At 54.3% G+C, this 18411-nt stretch overlaps 6 protein-coding genes across 6 annotated transcripts; 2 read left to right on the top strand and 4 right to left on the bottom strand.

Moving 5' to 3' along the window:
* Window positions 1-267: 267 nt before the first annotated feature.
* BROUX77_003793 (uncharacterized protein) lies at window positions 268-986 on the bottom strand (the record flags this gene model as incomplete). Its single annotated transcript, XM_073748483.1, has 2 exons — window positions 268-890; window positions 965-986. 2 exons carry the CDS (start codon window positions 984-986, stop codon window positions 268-270), a joined length of 645 nt encoding a protein of 214 aa, XP_073606218.1.
* A 317-nt stretch (window positions 987-1303) lies between these two features.
* Window positions 1304-2261, top strand: BROUX77_003792 (uncharacterized protein; the record flags this gene model as incomplete). The annotated part of the gene is made up of 2 exons (XM_073748482.1): window positions 1304-1584; window positions 1640-2261. The coding sequence occupies 2 exons, from the start codon at window positions 1304-1306 to the stop codon at window positions 2259-2261; spliced, it is 903 nt and encodes a 300-aa protein (XP_073606217.1).
* A 237-nt stretch (window positions 2262-2498) lies between these two features.
* On the bottom strand, window positions 2499-5744 carry BROUX77_003791 (uncharacterized protein; the record flags this gene model as incomplete). Its single annotated transcript, XM_073748481.1, has 1 exon — window positions 2499-5744. The coding sequence occupies one exon, from the start codon at window positions 5742-5744 to the stop codon at window positions 2499-2501; it is 3246 nt and encodes a 1081-aa protein (XP_073606216.1).
* A 1625-nt stretch (window positions 5745-7369) lies between these two features.
* Window positions 7370-8967, bottom strand: BROUX77_003790 (uncharacterized protein; the record flags this gene model as incomplete). Its single annotated transcript, XM_073748480.1, has 2 exons — window positions 7370-8097; window positions 8154-8967. 2 exons carry the CDS (start codon window positions 8965-8967, stop codon window positions 7370-7372), a joined length of 1542 nt encoding a protein of 513 aa, XP_073606215.1.
* A 5030-nt stretch (window positions 8968-13997) lies between these two features.
* Window positions 13998-16963, top strand: BROUX77_003789 (uncharacterized protein; the record flags this gene model as incomplete). Its single annotated transcript, XM_073748479.1, has 2 exons — window positions 13998-16790; window positions 16862-16963. 2 exons carry the CDS (start codon window positions 13998-14000, stop codon window positions 16961-16963), a joined length of 2895 nt encoding a protein of 964 aa, XP_073606214.1.
* A 333-nt stretch (window positions 16964-17296) lies between these two features.
* On the bottom strand, window positions 17297-17888 carry BROUX77_003788 (uncharacterized protein; the record flags this gene model as incomplete). Its single annotated transcript, XM_073748478.1, has 2 exons — window positions 17297-17550; window positions 17645-17888. The coding sequence occupies 2 exons, from the start codon at window positions 17886-17888 to the stop codon at window positions 17297-17299; spliced, it is 498 nt and encodes a 165-aa protein (XP_073606213.1).
* Between the last annotated feature and the right edge of the window lie 523 nt (window positions 17889-18411).

Here is an 18411-nt window from a genome sequence, read left to right as displayed (position 1 = left end):
CTCCGTTGACGTACGAGTGCAAAAGGACATCATCACCATCTGCAGGTTTAGGAGCTACTGTTGTTTCGATCATGATCGTGTGTAACTAAATTTAAACAAAGGGGGCGAATTTTACTTTCGCCTGCTAACGCCAGTAACTCCGGATCGCCGTCCAGTTTAAAGGGAAACAACATGTGCAGAGAGTGGGAGAGAAGGTGGGAGGCAGGAGGCCTGTGCTTTGAAAGACAATGTGCCTAAGAGGAGGTGACGCAAACGCTGGATCATCGCTTACTTGCTAACCTTCTGCTTTTCCTTCAAACTCAGCATTTCCACAAAGGCCGAGACCTCATTCGCCTCGGCATCGGCCTTGAGGCGCTGCTCCTCCGTCGGCTCCGAGACCAAGTCGACAGGCGCAGCCACCACTTTCTCAGCCGCGCTCACGGGCATCAGTATGTGGTTCTCGCTATCAAGCCAGCCGGGCGCAATGCGCCGCTTCTCCGCCAGCTCGGCATCGGCAATGCGGGCGTTGAGCGCCTCCAGCTCGCGGTCGGCCTCGGCCTGCATTTGCTCGAGGTGCTCGCGCAGCAGCGTGCACGAGCGGATGATGCTCTGCGGGTGCGCCGCGTGGCCGCCGCGCGTGGCAACGTACGCGATGTTGTTGGAGAGGCTGGGCACGGCTGCGCCGGGGCTGTTGCTGGCGGGCGCATCGGCGCTGGCGACGGCGCTGGGTGCGGGGTAGGCCTGTGCGTCGGGACCGGCAGGCGTTTGCACTACAGACATGCCGGCAACGTAGCGGCTAGCGGGGAGGACGGACGGGAGCTTGGTGTAGTTGTAGCTTAGAGTAGGGGCGGAGGGTAGTTTGACGAACGGCGAGACTGTCAGCGGGACCTGGGAAAGGACATTGTTGAACTCTAGAGGAGAGGGCAGGCGTGGTTAGCAGGCGGCTAGTAGCACACACGATCGGAATAAGATGATTTGCACTGACGGTTGTCGTAGTTCTGACCCATTGTACTCGACGAACTTGGCCTTCCGGTTAGGGCTGAAGCTTGGCTCTGGAAATTTGGCGCATATGCAAAGTTACCGGTCGCGAAGTGGCAATGACGTCGCTTTAGGCCTACAGCCTGGTTGCCCCATCTAATCTATTGTGGGGCTAATGCGGATCACGTTGCGATAGTGCCGATAAGAGCCCGTGGCTTGGTTGGGTAGGCGTGACAAGGCTGCAGCCTTGCTATAGCCCATAGCTGGTCGTTGGACGACATCTCTTTCCGTTAGACACATTTACAGCTTTCCCTTTGTTGTCTTGAGGCCGATTTACATACGCAAAATGCTTCCGATTACGATAAGAGCCCCGCCCAAGGTGGAGGATTACGTCAGTCTTGAGGACTACCAGAACCAGACGCCGGTCAGCTTCCACGACGGCAACCCGGTGCTACACCTGCATATTTCGAAGACCAAAGCTTGGTTGCCCACAGAGAGCGCCGGCAAGATTCCCGTGTTTCCAGTGTCAGAGTCGCAGTCGAGACCTTCCGAGCCTGAAAGCGTAGCCCTGGGAGAAACGGCCAAGGAGAGGATTGAGCAGGTGTTAGACGTATTCGTTAATAGCCGGTGAGTTAGAGCGCCAACGAATAACGAGAGAAAATGCTTCTGACAATCCCCGTAGGACACTCACTTTGTATAACGCGGTGGCGGAGGTTGGTGTGTCAATACCTTATCCACTGATAGCGATCCACGCTGCGGCGTCCGTGGGATCCGGAGACAACAGAGTAAAGACTGTTTGGATACAAATCCAGCTGGGCGAGGGGGGCTCAGAGGATGACGACTACGAGGATATCGAGCTGAGCATTGTTCCAGACCAAGCTACCATAGAGGGTACGGACCACATCGCTGATAGACTCTACACTGCCATCTCCAACTGCTCCGACCTCCACCCGGACCCTGCTTTCGAGGGCGAAGAGGAAGATGACGCATACCCCGAGATCATTTTTGAAGGAAGCGCAGAGCATGAGGCACTGGAGGGATTCTCTGGTGTTCTCCGCGGCAGCGCCAGCGGTGGACTGCCGCCTCCGATGCCTGGAAGTTCGGGCTGGATCACGGCCGACAATGTGCACGAGTTCTTCGACACGGATGGCAATTGGATTGGGGGTGAAGAAGAGGGCGTCAGTGGAGAGCTAGGTGAGGGTGCGGGGAGAGTGAGAAGTCACGGTGAGGCGACGACGGAGGCGAATGGGGCTGTAGAGAACGGGACAGAAGACTCAGAAAGCAAGAGACCTCGTGTTGAGTAGAAGGGAAGTATGCGAATGGAAAGACATGATGCAATTTACGAAGCAGGTTCAGGCATTGGAGGATAAAACTTAATTAACTAAACTATGGGCGCTCGAGAAACGAAAGGAAGATACATGAGACCAACGAGACATGGTTGCTGCCATGATGGCACAGCATTGGTAAGTCTGCAAGTTGATATAGAACAGAGAAAAAAAGCTGGCATTATCAGGAGAGTACATTGCGTAGAAGAATTATCATTAGTGAGCGAAGGCGCCGGGCATCGAGGCCTCTGAGAGCTTGCTCGGGCCATATGAATTTGAATACGTTACCACGCCAGCATCATCGTACAGGGTGAGGTTATGGAAGTTGCTATCGTCGGACAGGAGCAGGACATCATCAGTCTGCGCAAACGTCACGGACGGCTTCCGGCCTGGCTTGGAGTTGGGTGTAGCAAGAAGGTTCTCCTGCGTCCACATGCTTGCGCTAGGCGTGAGCTGCGGGAGCACCATGTCATCGACAGACGGTGCAGACTTGAGTGAGCTCTTGCGCGTCATGCCACTGACCTTGGGCATTGGAAGTGGCATTTGCACGATGCCCGCACGCATGTCTTCGCGACTGGCCTTGGATGCAACGCGTAGCTGCCGGCGCTTTGGTGCAGGCATCGCGCATCCTCGGCCGCCTGCCGTGTTCGCAGTGGCAAGCAGGCGACTGGGCCCGCTCAGGTGGCTGACAGAGCCGCTGCTAGTCATCCCGGTGTGGGTGCGGCGGCGCTTGTTGTAGTTGGTCATGGCGACAGGGGGCATGGCGTTGGGCGCACGGTTGTGTTGGCGCATGGTGTTGTAGCGATGCGGCAGAGTCGGGCTGTCCATGATGCCCATGCCGACAGTCATGACGGTAGGGGGGCCTGCGTAGCTCTGCGAGCGGTGTTGCGGCGTTTGGCTGTTGCGGCGGCGAAGCTCTGTGATGGTAATGTCCAGGGCGGTGGCAGGCGTCAAGTCAAAGGAACTGGAGCTAATGCTTTGGGGGATATACACGCCCGACGGGCCAGCACCTCGTGACATTGCCATCTGGAAGCTTGGACTGGGCGTAAGCTGGTTGTCCGGCATCGAGAGCAAAGAGGTACCCGAGTACGATGTGAGTAGCGAGTTGGTCGAAGCCGACCGAAGCGTGCTCACAACGACGGTAGGAACTGCAGGCTTCATCATAACAGCAGCTGGTTGTGCTCTGCCGAAGACCTTGACAGAGTTGGAAGCTGAGTCCGGTGAAGACGAGCCGGATGTCGCAGGCGATGAGACTGAGGCGTTGCCATGGTCGTGCGAGCCCAGCGTCGGCGAACTACGCATCGGACGCAAAACATTATGTTTCTGGACTTCGGCCATGCGCTGCTTTTGCTTCGCGGCAAGAGCACGGGAACGCATGCTTGCAGAGGGCGTGACAATACGGATCTGGTGTCCCTTGATGGGTGTGATCATACGGGCGTTGTCATTGTTTTGCAGCATCACAGCGCGCACACGGCTGTCGATGAGCGAGCTTTTGCGCACCAGTCCGTTGTCGGCCATGCTGGCTGAGCCGGCAGTCTTGGCGCTAGAGCTGCGCCTCAAATTGCCTGGTGTCGCGGGGCGTACGCGCTTCATGGGCAGCGGCTCAAAGTCGGCTGCGCTGGATTTGGGAGACCCGGTTTTAGAAGGGGGCGAGGCGAATGGGGGTGCAGACATCTTGGTTGCTGGCTGGCGTTGGCGGATAGGGGAACCGGAACTCATGACCTTTGAAGATGGCGAAGCGCTAAACGAAGGATTGTCGGAGGGTGCTTTGTTCTTCAACGGCGAATCACCTCCACCAAATGCGGTAGGGCGACGAGGGGGCGGGCAAGAGTATACCTTCCGCGAGGTCCGAAGAGGGGACGGTGACAGAGGCATGACTGACAAGTGTTTAGTCTTGGGAAAATTGCTGAGCATGACAGGGCTGAACGGATCGTCACCTGAAGACACATCGTCGACGGCACTCTCGGCATCACCCGTCACATCGTGACCAAGCTTGGTCGAGGTGTCAGACATTGCACCAGATGATGCGGGCGGTGATGGGGCATCTTCGCGCTCATCGACGCTGTAGAGAGTTGACAGTGCAGAAGAGACGGTGCTACAGGCCGAAGGGCTGCGAGACTCGTTGCCGTGTAGTTCAGCACGGGCACTTTCTAGCTCAGCTGTCAGATCAATGGGTTGGGTAACGTCATCGTCCTCTTCAACAGACTGTCGAACAGGTGACACAAAGCTACCGGCAGGTGAAAGCACTGTACTGAACTCATGTGTGAGAATGCTGCCGTGGATGTCTTCATCGTGTTCATCAATAATGTGATCGCCATCTTCAGATTCAGAAGCATACTCCAAGATGGACGGCTCAGCATCCATATCCTGCGCAGTGAGGATCTGCCACTTGGCCACATTCAGCGTGCTCGCCAGCTGCGCCTTTTCAGGCGAGCTGGACTGAGGCGTAGTGGCATAGACGGGCGTCCGGCTAGGGCTGCCACGCAGGGAGCGGTTCTTTGCAGACGTTGGTGTTCTCATGATACTGAACAGGGCGGAGGGAGCGTTGGTGGGACGGAGGAGACGCTGATCGGTATTGCGGAGGATCTCTTGGAGTTCCTTGTCAGAAGAGCTTGTTACCGAAGAGCCACGTCGCATGCTGCTCGTTCTTGGCGGTGTTTGCGGGCTGACCACGCCCACATCGCCGACGCTGGTTATTCCTGTTGCACTCGTCGCACTACTGTGTCTAATGGGGAACGAGCCACTATGGAGACCATACCCGTGAAGTGTGAAGCTGGAGGCTGCAGTCGCAGTGCTATCGGCTCTTTTCCCAGAGAACATTGGATACGGCACAGTGCCACTGGCCATGCTGTAGAAGCGCTCGCGCTCTTTTTCGGCTTCTGACATTCCTTCCGCGGGCTCCTGCATAGTAATATCGGGGAGCGTAGGAGAGCCGACGACCCAGGCGTTCTCTAGGGACTGGCTTTTGCGCGGGTGTGCCAGATGCTGCATTATACTAGGGCCGTGAAGGGCATCGTCGTCGATCCAGTTCCCCTTTGCGCGCGGCGATCCGATGCTGGCATGAACTGACTTGGGACGATGAGTAGACGATGTCTTGCGGAGTTTGTTTTTTCGAGTCAAGCTGCCGACATACGGTTTCTGTCGTGGCCTAAAGAAGGCCATGACACTGTTCTTCTGGCCGGCTGTGGTTGTCTGCTGAAGGCTGCCATTGAGAGTCGTCCCGCTGTCAAGCGGCTGGAGATTGGCCACGGGTACTGGAGACTCGGCGGACGATGTTCTTGAAGCGGCCATAGCTCTCTTTCGCCGCACCGAGAGCATGTATAGGACAATGGAGAGTACCCCGGCGACAATGACGCTGCCTCCAACTGCAGCGCCTATGATCCATGCGATGGAGGCCTTGGCGAGATCGCGTGTCACTAGGAAGGTGCCAGGACCGGCCACCTGGCTCTGGACCGCCGGCATACTCGAAATGGTGTAGTCGATTAGGGTTATTAGAACAAGGTTGTAAAAATGATAGTTGTCGCAAGGTGAAGGACCTAGTCACTGTCGAAGACCACGAGGTACCAACAGCACACTGGAAAGTAGCAACCAAGGGCTGAAGAAAAGCGATTAAAGTCGATAGAGGGGCGAAAGTAAAAGAGCGTTGCGAAAATAATATAGGGCGAGAAGAAAGAAGTTGGCGATAGTGAACGAAAAGAAGGCGATGGAACGAGTTTCCAATGACAAAGATCTACTGAGCGAAAGACAAAGGCTGCGAACCCATCACACTGACGACAATGAAGGGAACTAAGAGCACAGCGTAATAAGCATGAATCAGACCATGGAAGACAGAAAGCAAATTGGTGATGAGACCAGGAGAGCAAGAGAGACAAGATGGCATTGGGGGCCTAGTCAGGAGCGAGGATGCAGCCAGTCATAAGAAGCAGCGTGCGATCAACAAATTGTCTTGGTCACAATATGCTTCGTCCTTCTACTCACTACCCGCACTCTCCGTTCGTTGTTGTCCTACACAACTGGAATCTCGCTGCAAGACAACACGGCGAGCCAGAGGCTACGCTGGAGTGCACCAAGGTCCAGTAGGCCCAGCGCCAGCGCCAGCACCAGCGCTGCATAGCGGCGCCACCAGCCAGCGAGCGCGTAGTGGGATAGCTCGCAGTGCGTGCCGAGAGCACCGCACGAGGTCTGTCGGCATTGCTTGCTGCACAGCGCGGAAGAAGGTTCCTAGGGATGGTGGGAAATGCAGAGATAGGGATCTGGCTGGCTGTTTGGCTGGTGCTGGAATGGGTTTGCGGGGCGTTGTTGGCGGTGTGGGGAATGTGTTGACCCAGAGAGCCCGCCAGGCAGCATTCCTTAATGGCAGAGAGGCAGTCAACTCATGCTATGACGTTCCCGAAAAAAAAAAGAAAACTAAAGTTTTGGTTTCTGGCTTCTTGAAGCTCAAGGCCCTTTCGTAACGATCAAATTTTGTTGTGGTCAAAAGTGGAGACCCGTAGGCCACTTACACGCCAGTGGCCAATCAGAGCGCGCGATTTCCGTGGCAGCGTAAATCGGCATCAGGGGATTCATTTTGGTGTAGCTCAGCTTGACTTTTTTCTTCATTCATGGTGTTCATTAAATGTTTGATGTAAGGAGAATTGACTGTGGCCGACATGTTTTAGATGCAACTAACAAGATACTTCGACCTCTATAGTACCGACGACTTTGGCAAGGAAATGATAGGTACTAGTTATCAACATGTACTCCAGAACGACGTCTACAGCAATCATGGCCTTGTCTTCACCTAAGCCCGGAAAAAACACTGGGTGAAATCAAAGGAACCTGGCTTCAGAAAAATTCTAATTTTCTACCTAGCTTGCGTGCACAGAGGAACAAAAACAAGACAGTTTGTAGAAGAGAGCCCCGAAAGACAGACAGTGAAACAGTAATAACCAACTAGTTACATAGAAAGGAAAAGAAAAACAAATGCGCCCAGGAGAATCATGAATCAGCGTTTTTGCCAGCCCGCCCGCCCAAATATATGCCAAAGAAAAAAAAGATACGTGCCGAAAGAAATGGGGAAAAAAAAGAAACAGACAATGTCACGACTATTACGTGTACTGTGCCGGCCGCGACGAGGTCACAAGTGTTGTTGTGGCCTTGGCATCTACCCACTTCGTCTCTGTCGTGTACACCACAACAATCAGAATCTTGTACACAACACCGTTGGCATCCGTCGACCACTTGGTGCTGTAGAACTTGCCCGCATCAGGGTCTACCGAGGTGGTTGTGGTAGTGCTAGGCGCTGATGTCACATGATTGGGGACATTGGCAATCGAGAAGCCACCGCCGCCGTAGGCAGAAGATGACGAAGAGGTGGTTTTCGGCGGCGGCGGCGGCGGAGGCGTCGTGCTGGTTGATGTGGTTGAGCTTGACGACGGGGTAGCGGGCGGCGGCGGCGGGGGGGGGGACGTGCTAGGCTTGCTGGGGAGAGGGCTGGGACTTGAACTTGAGCTGGAGCTGCTGGACGACGGAGTCACAGGCAGAGGGTTTTCAGAGGAAGGCCCCGACTGGGTGTTGCTGCCAGAACCACCAAAGTTGGACACGCCATTGGCGTCAGTAACGACAACGTTGCCAGGAAGAGACTTCAGAGGGCCAGTCGATGAGATGGCGGCCGTCTCAATCTGGGCCAGCTTGCACTTAGATGAGTCTGTCTTAGGGACGATGTTGAAGACTGCGCAGTCGTCAATCAAACCGGAGCCACTAGTGCAGGTGTCAATGGCCTGCTGTAGCACAGAAGGAGTCCAACCAGTGATGAAATCACCATGGAAGCCAAACCCTAATAAGATGTGTTAGTCAATGTAGACAACCCTAAACAATGTGTGAGTAACATACCGGTAGGGTCGCCGTTAGAAACAACAAAGCGACCAGCATCGCCACTAAACTCTTGGGTGCGGAAGAAAGTCTCAAACATGACACCGGCCAGACCGACAGGGTGAGAGTCGGGGCAATCGCCAGTCATAACAAGATCGGGATAGGCTACGTGCGACTGGTGGTCATCACTATCAAGGTCTTCACCGTTCCAGCAGCTAGGGAACATGAGTTCAATGCGGATGCCGTCAGGGCAGTTGGCATCGAGCCACGCCTTCTCGGGGAGGTAGTGGCGCGACAGCGTAGCCTCGCCCTGCTTGGCGTAGTTGAGGCAGTTAAACCCAATGGCGCGCTCGGCAAGAGCCTTTTGGCTGGTGATGCCGGCAGATGACCAGCTAGACTTGGGCGGGTCAGCCTGCATGGGGTCTCCCGTGCTAAAGGTGCGGCGGCTGTTGGTACCGGCCAGCATCCGGAAGCCCTCGGGGAAAGCAGTCATCTCCTCATGATTGAGGAAGTAGTATGCCAGCAGACCACCCTGCTCATCAACCTCAGTGAACTCACCAGTAGTGGCGCTTTGAAAGTACAACGATGGGGTCCAGTAGGCGGACTTGTCCTGGGTCACACGGCACGAAGTGCACTCGGCCTCATGAAGTTCTCCAAACGACGAGGTCTTGGAGAAGCCACTGGAGCCATAGATTGAATGCATGTGGGCACTGAGGCCGCCGGGGTTGATGATGGGATCCAGACGGGCATTGCCGACGCGGGATGGGCACTCCATGCGCCAGAAGGCGGAGGCAAGTCCCAGGCTAGAAGCCAGGGTAATGAATGAGTACTTCATAGTGTATGAAGGTTACTGTGAGGGATGGGTAGAAGCCTGTGGAGAATAAGGTGTCTCGGTTAGCCGACTGCTGCATGCCTTGACAAGTAAGGGGCCCGGATAAGGACGAACAGGCGAGATACTCACGGTGGTGAAAGCAGCCAAATCCTGACCAAAATGGATGCAAGAAAAGAATGGGGAATAGGCTGCGGGACAAAAAGAGCCACGAGTCTTGGTCTATATGCAAGACCTTTCTTCAAGCACTCGGTGGGCTCGTTCCCTGCAGCAAGGAGAGAAAAAGCACTATGCAAAACACACTTTGACCAAACCTCGAAAGGGCCGGCTTGTAGTGCGTTTGGCGTAATAGCGAAAGCCAAAAGGCCCCAGAAGATAGCAGAAGAAACAGCTACTATAGATGCACCAAGTCAGAGAAGAGGGTCTCTGAATTCCAGGCGGGAATGAAGCAGTTAAAGCAGCGTGGTAAGGATGCAGAGAGGGACGTGATGCACAAATAGTGTCTGTTTTGAGGAATTCGTCACGGTGTTAGTAGATGCAAGTCACCCAAGGGGGAGTCCGTCTTTAAAGGGAACGATGGGTGGAAGGTCAAAGAATTGAGAAAATATACAGAGTAGAGACTCAGAAAGAAGAAGAGGCAGGAGAGAGAGAAAGAGAGGGTAGACAAGGTATAGCAGTGCCGTTGAGTTTATGTGCGAGGCAGAAGAGGCAACTTACAGGGCGAGTGAGAGCAGAACGAGAACAGAAAAGCCAACAAGCAGACCAAGCAAGCTGAGCTGCAGCGGTTGGATTGACGTAACGGGTAAAGAACAAGAAAAAAGAGAAACCAAAGTTCCGATGTGGTAGTACGCCGACGCAGTGAAGACGGGATGCGGCAGAAGAAGTAAAAGAGGCGAAGCTGAGCAACGCAGCGCTGATGGAGCAGAGATAAAAAGACAGTGAGAGTGTCTATGTTGTTTTGGTCAGGGTGAAAGAATGCACGCCGACGAAAAGAGAGAGCCAAGGGCCGAGAGAGTGAGAGAGTGTGTGTATTTGTGAGCTGAACCGGTGAGGGAGTGTGTAGAAAGCGATAGTAAGCAGAGACAATGAGAAAGTCTGCAAATGAAAGACTGCTTCGAATGGTGAAGATAGAGTACCAAAGCGACAAACGAGGAACGAAAACAACAAGGGAAAAGACGAACAAAATAGAGGGAGTCCCTTGTATTTTCTACAACGAGCGGCCCAAGCTAGCTACCCAGCAAGTCGGCTACGTGCTTCTCTTGTCTCCTCCTCCCACTAGCACCACGCCGCTAACAACGCACAGTCGGATATGGACGACAGGGCCAGCCCAGGAATAGAAACCACTAATGCGGGTTGCTGTCAAGCATGTCCTTTAAAAAAGACTGGGAAGAAAAAAGAGAGAACAAGGGGGGCGCAAGGGACACCCAACCTAGACGCTGATCGGGGTCCATCTTCGGTATGACAAGAGACAAAACTGACTGACTGGTCAACTAACTGACCCGGCTGCACTAATTCGCCGTGCCTAGGACAGGGGAAGCAAAGTATCCATCAGAAAGCCAGCCAGTCCAAGGCCAGAAGTCGGCCAGACGACAGCAGGAACCAAACTCAAAACATGGTCAGACAAAGACGGTGTGTTAGATGCCCATTTCCAGGACAGGGGAGGGGGCCAGGAAACCCCTCTACCTGCCCGCCTTTGCTAGCACTTGGGCTACGTGTGACAGACAGACAGACAGACAGACAGACAGACAGTGGCTCTTCTTGAAGATCGTGACCTCTTTACCAAGCCATGCGCCGCCTTGTCTCTGCCTGCTGGCCCTTGTCTCTCCTCAGTCTTGCTCTCACGCCGAGTGGCCAAGACAAGACAAGACACCTTGTGGCAAGGACCCGTCGCGAATGGAAGCCTTCCTCAGCAGCGTCTGACCCTTCTCCCTGCGACCACCTTGCTGCTCTTTACAGCGTGCCGGCCATTCTTAGGGTTCAGCACTAGAGCCTGAATAGGAAAACGCCTGGAATTGACTGGCATGCAAGACCGATGCACTCGAAGTTTCGCTAGTATCCCTCCATTCCATCGCACTTCCTTTCTGGGGCGACACAGGCTCCCTTTGGCAGCAAAGGAGACTCTAGGGAGAGCTGCGGGCTGCAGTGTTTGTGATGTCATGCCACCTTGGATAGTCAACTAACAAGTTGTCTCCCCGCTTGTTTGGAGTCTCCTGGCCTGCCAGAGCTTTTGCAGCGCCCAATCTGCCGGCTGGCCATTAGCTCCCATGTCTGTCTAGTCGTCTCACTTGTCCATCGTAGCATTGTCCTCTGGTCCTGGTCAAATTAAACTGACAGCGAGGAAGACGCCAAACGCTTAGAGTTTAAGATGGCGCAGGGGAATCTGGCTGCTGATTGGCTGGGTGCTGGGTGGGCCCCGCTCCTACGTGTTGGTGTTAGTTGGCCAGGGGTTAGAGATCGTGAGAGTCTGAAGGCTTTTTGGCACCTGGTCTAGTAAGCAGAAAGCGGAAGAGAGAGGGGGAAGACGATTGGAGCAGGCCCCGGTAGTGGATGCGGGTCCCTTTGGCACACTCTTAAAACAGCCTGGTGGCAGATAACGACTCGGAGATGAGGTAGCAGCAGGATGTCGCAAGCCGAGACCCCACTGTACGCGCAACGGACGGCAAACAATGTAATGAATGTACGACAGCGACAACATAGCACTTGTGTTTCTTTGCGCTCGCTGCTTGTGGTGCTGCCCTTCCATCGGCCTGTCAGCTTAAGTCCTTGAGGGTCACTGGCACTGGCACTGGTGCTTTTGCTTGATGCTGCCCTGCCCATGTTTCACGCCCCTTGGTCCTGTTTCACATGTGCCCATGGGAGCCCACGGTGCTGTGGACTAGAGCCCCAACTTGGATGATCCCTGTCGCCCATCACCATCGTCTTTCCCGGTCTGCAATGGGCTGGCTAGCCCGCCGGCGGTGGCATCGTGAAAAGACAAAAACAACCTCGTGAAGTTGAACTGGGCTTCGGCTTTGCCTCTTTGGCTCTCCACCACTTGACAAATTCAAGATTACAGCCAATGCCGTGGTCAAAAATAGAGCATCCAGGAAGCCCGACAAGCCTTCGGTAACTATAATCTCGAGCGGCACAGCAGTAGCCTACAGGCCATACCGCCTGCTCATGTATGTATAGATGCGTAGCCCTAAAGTTGAACCAAACCGCCACGCCAGCGGGCCTATTCCTCGTAGGGCCAGAAAGCCGCTGAACAATGACGTCACAGTGTCTTTTTTTGGGGGCTGGTGGACGATACGCATCGCTGGCTGCAACGGCTGAGTGAGATGGTGGTCCAGCTTTCACCATCATCAGCTTTCAAACGCTGCATCGCATGCGCACCCATCCATCTTGCGGCGGGATTCTGTGGCTTGCATGTGCGTCTTTCCAGCTCAGAGCCAGCACAGCACATCTGGCTCGTCGTTGCTGCGTCCTGCCCGGCCCTAGAAACACTGCAATTTTACTGCAGGCTTGTATTGTGTGATGTAGCGTGCCAAGTGTGTTTGACAAATATCCCCCTCGTTCCTCTGTAATCACCATCTGCCGTCGGCGTGGAGTTGTTTCGCTGACATGCTCTGGTTTCCCTAATCTTTTGCTTACCCTTCCTCTGCATTGTTTCTTCGGTTTCCTGGCTGCAACGCTGTCGCTCGAGATCGAGGGCTTCTCTTGCATGTGCCTTGGGGTCAGGCAAGATTCCCCCCCTCGCCCCATTTCGAGGCTTTCCGCGCAAGCTACCCAGTTTCCTGGATCTCTTCTCTTTTCTCTTCTCCCCGATCTTGTTGTCTCTCTTTAAGCTCCCTTTGGCCTGTGCTGTGCCTTCGCTTGTATCGTCAAGACCATCAGAAATAACCTGCACTCAAGAGTCATGTGGAAGCGGTTGTGTCAACTCAGTCGGCACAAACCATTTGTTGCCTAACTTTGGCTTGGGAATCGGATCGAGATACATCTGAACCGCCTGCTCTGTGTGTTTCGGTGTAATTGACGGTTCTCTTGCTTTCTCTGGTGTCCTGCACCGTGTGACGACTTGAAAGCCAGATCTCCGTCTGTCTGTTCGCTCACCACGAACTTTGCTGCACTTGAAGAGACGACGAACAGACTCTGCATCTCAAGTCGCTGCCAGACCTCGTCCAATCCTCGGCTCGTCCAAGTAGTACAGGGTACATGGTGCCGTATTCGCCATATCCTCCCCCGTCGCCTCTGCTTCTCCTCATCCTCATCCCCATCGGCCATTGCGAATGGTGCAGGGTGTCCGTTTCATGTAGCTCCTCAAGCGATCCCTTGCGATGAAAGCCTAGGCTATTATTGAGACCGTGAGAACAGGCGAGATTAGGGTTCCAGAGCACCGCTTCCAACCAACAGAGTCTCACTGCACAATTCGTCGTCCAAGAGCTAGTTGGTTACACGTTTCCGGTCTTGGGAAAAACTTTGCAGTGCTTGCGTTTGAGAATGCGTTTCTGTGAGATTACGGTTTTGACGCTCGCGGCACGCATAGATCTCGTTTATTGCTTGCGATCGATTTTGACTGCGCACGACTCGCAACGCCGATGTCTGTTTCTCACCGTGTAAGGCAGCCATGCGCTATATTTCTTGTGAGCTATTTGGCCATGTAAAACGTTGCATGCAGGTCGCTTCATTCAGATCGACACATCTGCAACAATGTAGTTGAGACATCTTTTCGTTGGGTGCCAATCGTAGGGTTTATTAGGGTACGGTACAAATCGTTCGATCGGACTAAGGCTGTTCATGTGCTGCCACCAGGTGGCAGCTGGCAGAGCGAAGCTACTTCCCAAGTATGGCGCATGCTTGTCTTGTGTACACTGGAGTGATATGAAGCTGTCACCACTTTTGATCGTATAGCCTGCGTGAAAAAACCGACAAGGCATGCACCGTCAGGCGTTAGCCTTTTTCAATTATTCACTCGCAACTACACATCTAGCAGTATGAAAACTGCGCTCTAGAGATCCAATCATCTATCTCTAACATCACCTCTTCAAGCTGCCATCGCAATGGACGACCTCTCAGGGCTTACCTGGTCCTCAACACCGAATCAGGGCCAAAAGCCCGCTTCCAACTTGAACTCGGTCAATCTCTCGAACAACGCAAGCTCCTACAGTTCTTTCCGAGCTACGCCGTCTCCGCTCAACTCCGGAAGACAGACGCCCTTATCACAGACAAACTCCGCGCCTCCGTCGAAACCCACACCGATCCCGGCCTCGACCCCCGCTGTCACTAATGCTGGTGGCCAGGACAGCTTCAGCAATCTGATGAACTTTGCCAAGGGCTCTTCATCCTCTTCAACAGCAAATCTATCGCTGCGCGAGCGCCAGGAGCTTCTCGAAGCTGAAAAACGGCGCAAGGAGGCCGAAAAGCGAAAGCTGGCCGAGTCGCAGTTCAACTTTGACCATCTGGTTGCACGGGGCACACCGCCTACTACGTCATCCGCTTTCCCCCAGCCACCATCCAATTCGGGTTCTACCTCTGGTCTGGGGTCATCACCTAGTCTTGGGATACCCTTTGCGGCGCCTCCATTAACGAGACCCCTATCGAAGTCACCATCGCAGCAACCCAAGACAAGCTCCGACGATGACGATCTCTTTGCAGCCTTCAAAGCTGAAACCAAGGTTGATAATGCGAGCCACCTACCCCCGCCGACAAAAACGCCAGTGAACCAGGGCGCCAGCCTCGATCTCTCAAACCCTACAAACTGGGCTGCTACAACCACTTCAGCCGGTGCGCCAATTAACAACGAGGAAGATGACCCGTTTGGCCTCAACTCCTTCAACACCAAGTCAACAAGAACCGGTGCTACTGCTCCTGTAACCACCACCACGACCTCAGCTGATGATCTTGATTTCCTAGGTGATCTGGCTCGCCCTGTCGAGCAAGTTCGCCGCGAACAAGAAGAGAAACGCCTGGCCGAGGAGGCCACAAGAGCCAAGGAGAGGAAGCCTGCCTCTAGAAGCCGCTCAAGACCTCAGGCCCCTGCTGAAGACTCAGATTCCTCATCGTCCGAAGAACGCCCTCAAGCGCAAGAGTCCCGGAAAACTGGCAATCCAGCTTTTGACAAGGCCGTTTCTCAGCTGATGGCGTATGGGTTTGATGAGAAATCTGCCATTAGAGGCCTGACTGAAAGTGGCGCCGGAGTAAATGTTCAAGCTGCTGCAAACTGGCTCCTGGATGATGCGCATCGTCAGGCAAAAGAAAAGGCACAAGGCAAATCTAGCCAGAGTCAAGGCCAACCCCCACGCCGGTCACCACAACAAGACAGCAGTAGAAGCGCCGATGGGCCTGTTGCGTGGATGGGCGGCGGTGCAGGCGGCGAGGATCTCTCTAAAACTGTCGCTGCTGTTTCGGGGCAGATCTTCAAGACGGCCAATTCTTTCTGGAAGACCGGTCAGAAGAAGGTACAGAAAGCTATGGCCGAGTTTAATCAAGACGCCATGGTGGGTGGTGACCCTAGTCAGCCTAAATGGATGCGTGAATCCCAGGCACATGGCGAGAAAACATCTTCAGCGACAGCCACCAACGAGGCCATGATGCTAGAATCTAATGGAAGGCCCAGCGCCAGAAGTGGAAGTTCAAGCAGGGCTGCTGCATTGGCCTCAAGGGAAAGGCCACCGGCTTCGTCTGGTACACCCAAATGGCAACAACAAGCGCCGAAACCAACAGTCCCGCAGCCGCGCACTAGACTTGATAGACTAGCCAAGGAAGATGATGATCTGGGAACCTATGTCAGTCCCAACAGGAGAAAGGGCCGCGCTCAACAATCCACAACTGAGCCAGTTAAGCCTTCGACACAGCCTTCTCTTGTAGAAGGTGATTTACTAGGTGGAGGTTCCGCAGCTGATTTTGGACACCAAGCCAAGCAGGTGAATCCTCAGAACGCTGCCCCTCCGAAGTCTGCATCTCCCCAGACCCGCACGGCTTCAACCCGGAATTCCGCTCCCAGACCCGCATCAAAGGCCCGGAATATCCCCAATGTTTCTCCTTCTGCATTACAATCATCCACCCAACACAGACTACAGGGCACGGCACATTTCAAGCGAGGTGATTATGCTTCAGCACACGAGGCCTACAGTGTTTCCTTGGCCGCACTGCCTTCTACGCATCCATTGGCCATCATTCTTCTGACAAACCGAGCCATTACAAGCTTGAAAAATGGAGAGCCCAAGAACGCGATCAAGGATGCCGACGATGCCCTTCAACTTATCGGTCCCGGCTGTGGCCAGGACGAGATTGTCATGGTCCATACCGACACTGGCAACGAAGAGAAGCGCGACATGAAGGATCTTTTTGGCAAGGCCCTCTCGCGCAAGGCCGAGGCACTGGAGCAGATGGAGCGCTGGGCTGATGCTGGCGCCGTATGGCAGCAGTGCGTTGAGATTGGAATCGGCGGTCCCACAGCTACTGCCGGTCGTCAACGATGCCAGAAGGCTCTGGCGCCAAAGCCTGCACCGCGTCCTGCCGCACCGGCAGCGCGTCCCAAGCCCAGGCCTGTGGCTGCCAAAAGCTCTACGAGCAACGCAGCGAGCTCTGAAGCCGTGGAGAGGCTGCGAAAGGCCAACGAAGCTGCAGCACAGGAGGACGATGAAAAGTTTGCCCTGGCGGAGAAGGTGGATGCACGCATCGCCGCGTGGAGAGACGGAAAAAGAGATAACCTCAGAGCGCTCATTGGCAGCTTGGATAAAGTACTGTGGGAGAATAGCGGATGGAAGAAGGTTGGTCTTCACGAGCTGGTCCTGGCAAACAAGGTCAAGATTTCATACATGAAGGCCATTGCGAAAACGCACCCCGACAAGGTAAGTTGTGCTCTTGCACCCCCCAAAGGCGACGATATTGGTTCCTGAGCCTCTGCTAACAGCCTATTTAGATTCCCCAAGGAGCCAGCACTGAAGTGCGCTTGATTGCAGCAACAGTCTTTGCAACTCTGAATGAGAGCTGGGACAAGTTCAAGGCGGAGAATGGTATGTGAAGGGACTTTGAGTGTTTAGGGCAGTGCATATACGATCAGGTGTAGAAGCATTGGAAGCGAACTGGTTATTGATTCGTGAATATTCATTATACACTTGAACATCATAAAGTGAGATGAAGGCATTCCCCCCCCCCCGCATGCCCCAGAAAGAACAGCAAATAAATCGAAAAAAAAACGACTTGCAATAAAACAGCTGAAAAGGGGCATAACAGAACCGGCCCTTCCAAACGCCAAAAGGACATGACAAAAACAACTCCTTCGAAACAGACGGCGCCCCATGCCTTGCCTACACAAAGCTCCGGATGTTATTTACGTATGTGTGTGTGTATGCGGCTATAAGCCCAACATGCGCCGGACGCTGTCGCGGACCTTTTGTTCATACGCCGACCGGTCCTCGCGCCACATCTTGGCCGCCTCGACGTTGGCAGGCGACTCGTCGTTGGGCTCGGCTAGCATACTCATGACGGATATGAGAATCTTCTCGACGCTCTGGATCGGCGACCAGCGCTCCGAGGCGTGTTCGTAGTGGTTGGGATCGTCGCCGGGGGCGTGCAGAATGGAGATGCAGACAAGACCGGACGTGTAAACTGGGGGTTGGGGGGGGGGGGGGGGGGGGCGAGAGTTAGCAGGGCAGTCTCCGGCGGGCGCGGGGAGAGGAGATGATGGGTTCTAGGTGCGTACCGTTGGGATGCCAGATCTCGCCCAGAAACTTCATCGTGGGCGGAGACAGAGGATAGTCCTTTGGGAACTTGAGCTCGGCGGGAAACACGCCGCCCTCGTAGGGTGTGCCCTCGGGGCCCTGGATAAGGGCTTCCCAAACCAGCAAGTCATCTTCGTCGATAGGGCCAGCGGTGATTCCGTCGGGCGGGTTGTTGGTGAGGGCGCGGTACTCCTGGAGCAGGCGGCGCTGGGCAGTCGAGGACATGATTGGCAGGCTGCGAGAGGCAGTAGCAAAGGCCGTGAATCAATGTTGTGCAAAGCGGGATGTAAGCAGCCGAGGTGTCTGGGTGTGGACGAAACGTCGAGGATACACAACTACATGCTGGTTTGAAGCTATGGCGGGGTAACCCTAACTCAGAAGAGACGATGCATGTAACGAGGTCTTAACCCAGAGAGCTGTCTTACAGAATCTTCATGTGCATTTTGTGGTTACTATGATCAACATTGGAACGGTCATGTTCCTCTTTGGTGTTTTCGTGGAAATAGGTGTCATGAAGAAAGTATATACAACTAGATCATCAAATAAGCCGACAAAAACTTGCCGGATTTCCAATCGAGAGACATGCTAGAGCCGTGGACTATCGAAGTTCACGGACGAAACAAAAGTAAGTAGTCAGAGTAACTTGAGGGATATCCGCTGTTGTAGCTGGGATTCACACGACGGTTGGCTGGCCCTGGGCACTTTGACCAAGATCGGGAGATTCATACATAGGAGGCAAAACAACTGC

The sequence above is a fragment of the Berkeleyomyces rouxiae genome, assembly GCF_048999995.1.
Source record: "Berkeleyomyces rouxiae strain 22BRR77 chromosome Unknown BrBRR77_ptg000003l, whole genome shotgun sequence".
NCBI lineage: Eukaryota > Fungi > Ascomycota > Sordariomycetes > Microascales > Ceratocystidaceae > Berkeleyomyces > Berkeleyomyces rouxiae.
Note: the sequence above shows the minus strand (reverse complement) of the source record. Positions and strands in the feature narration are given on the sequence as shown.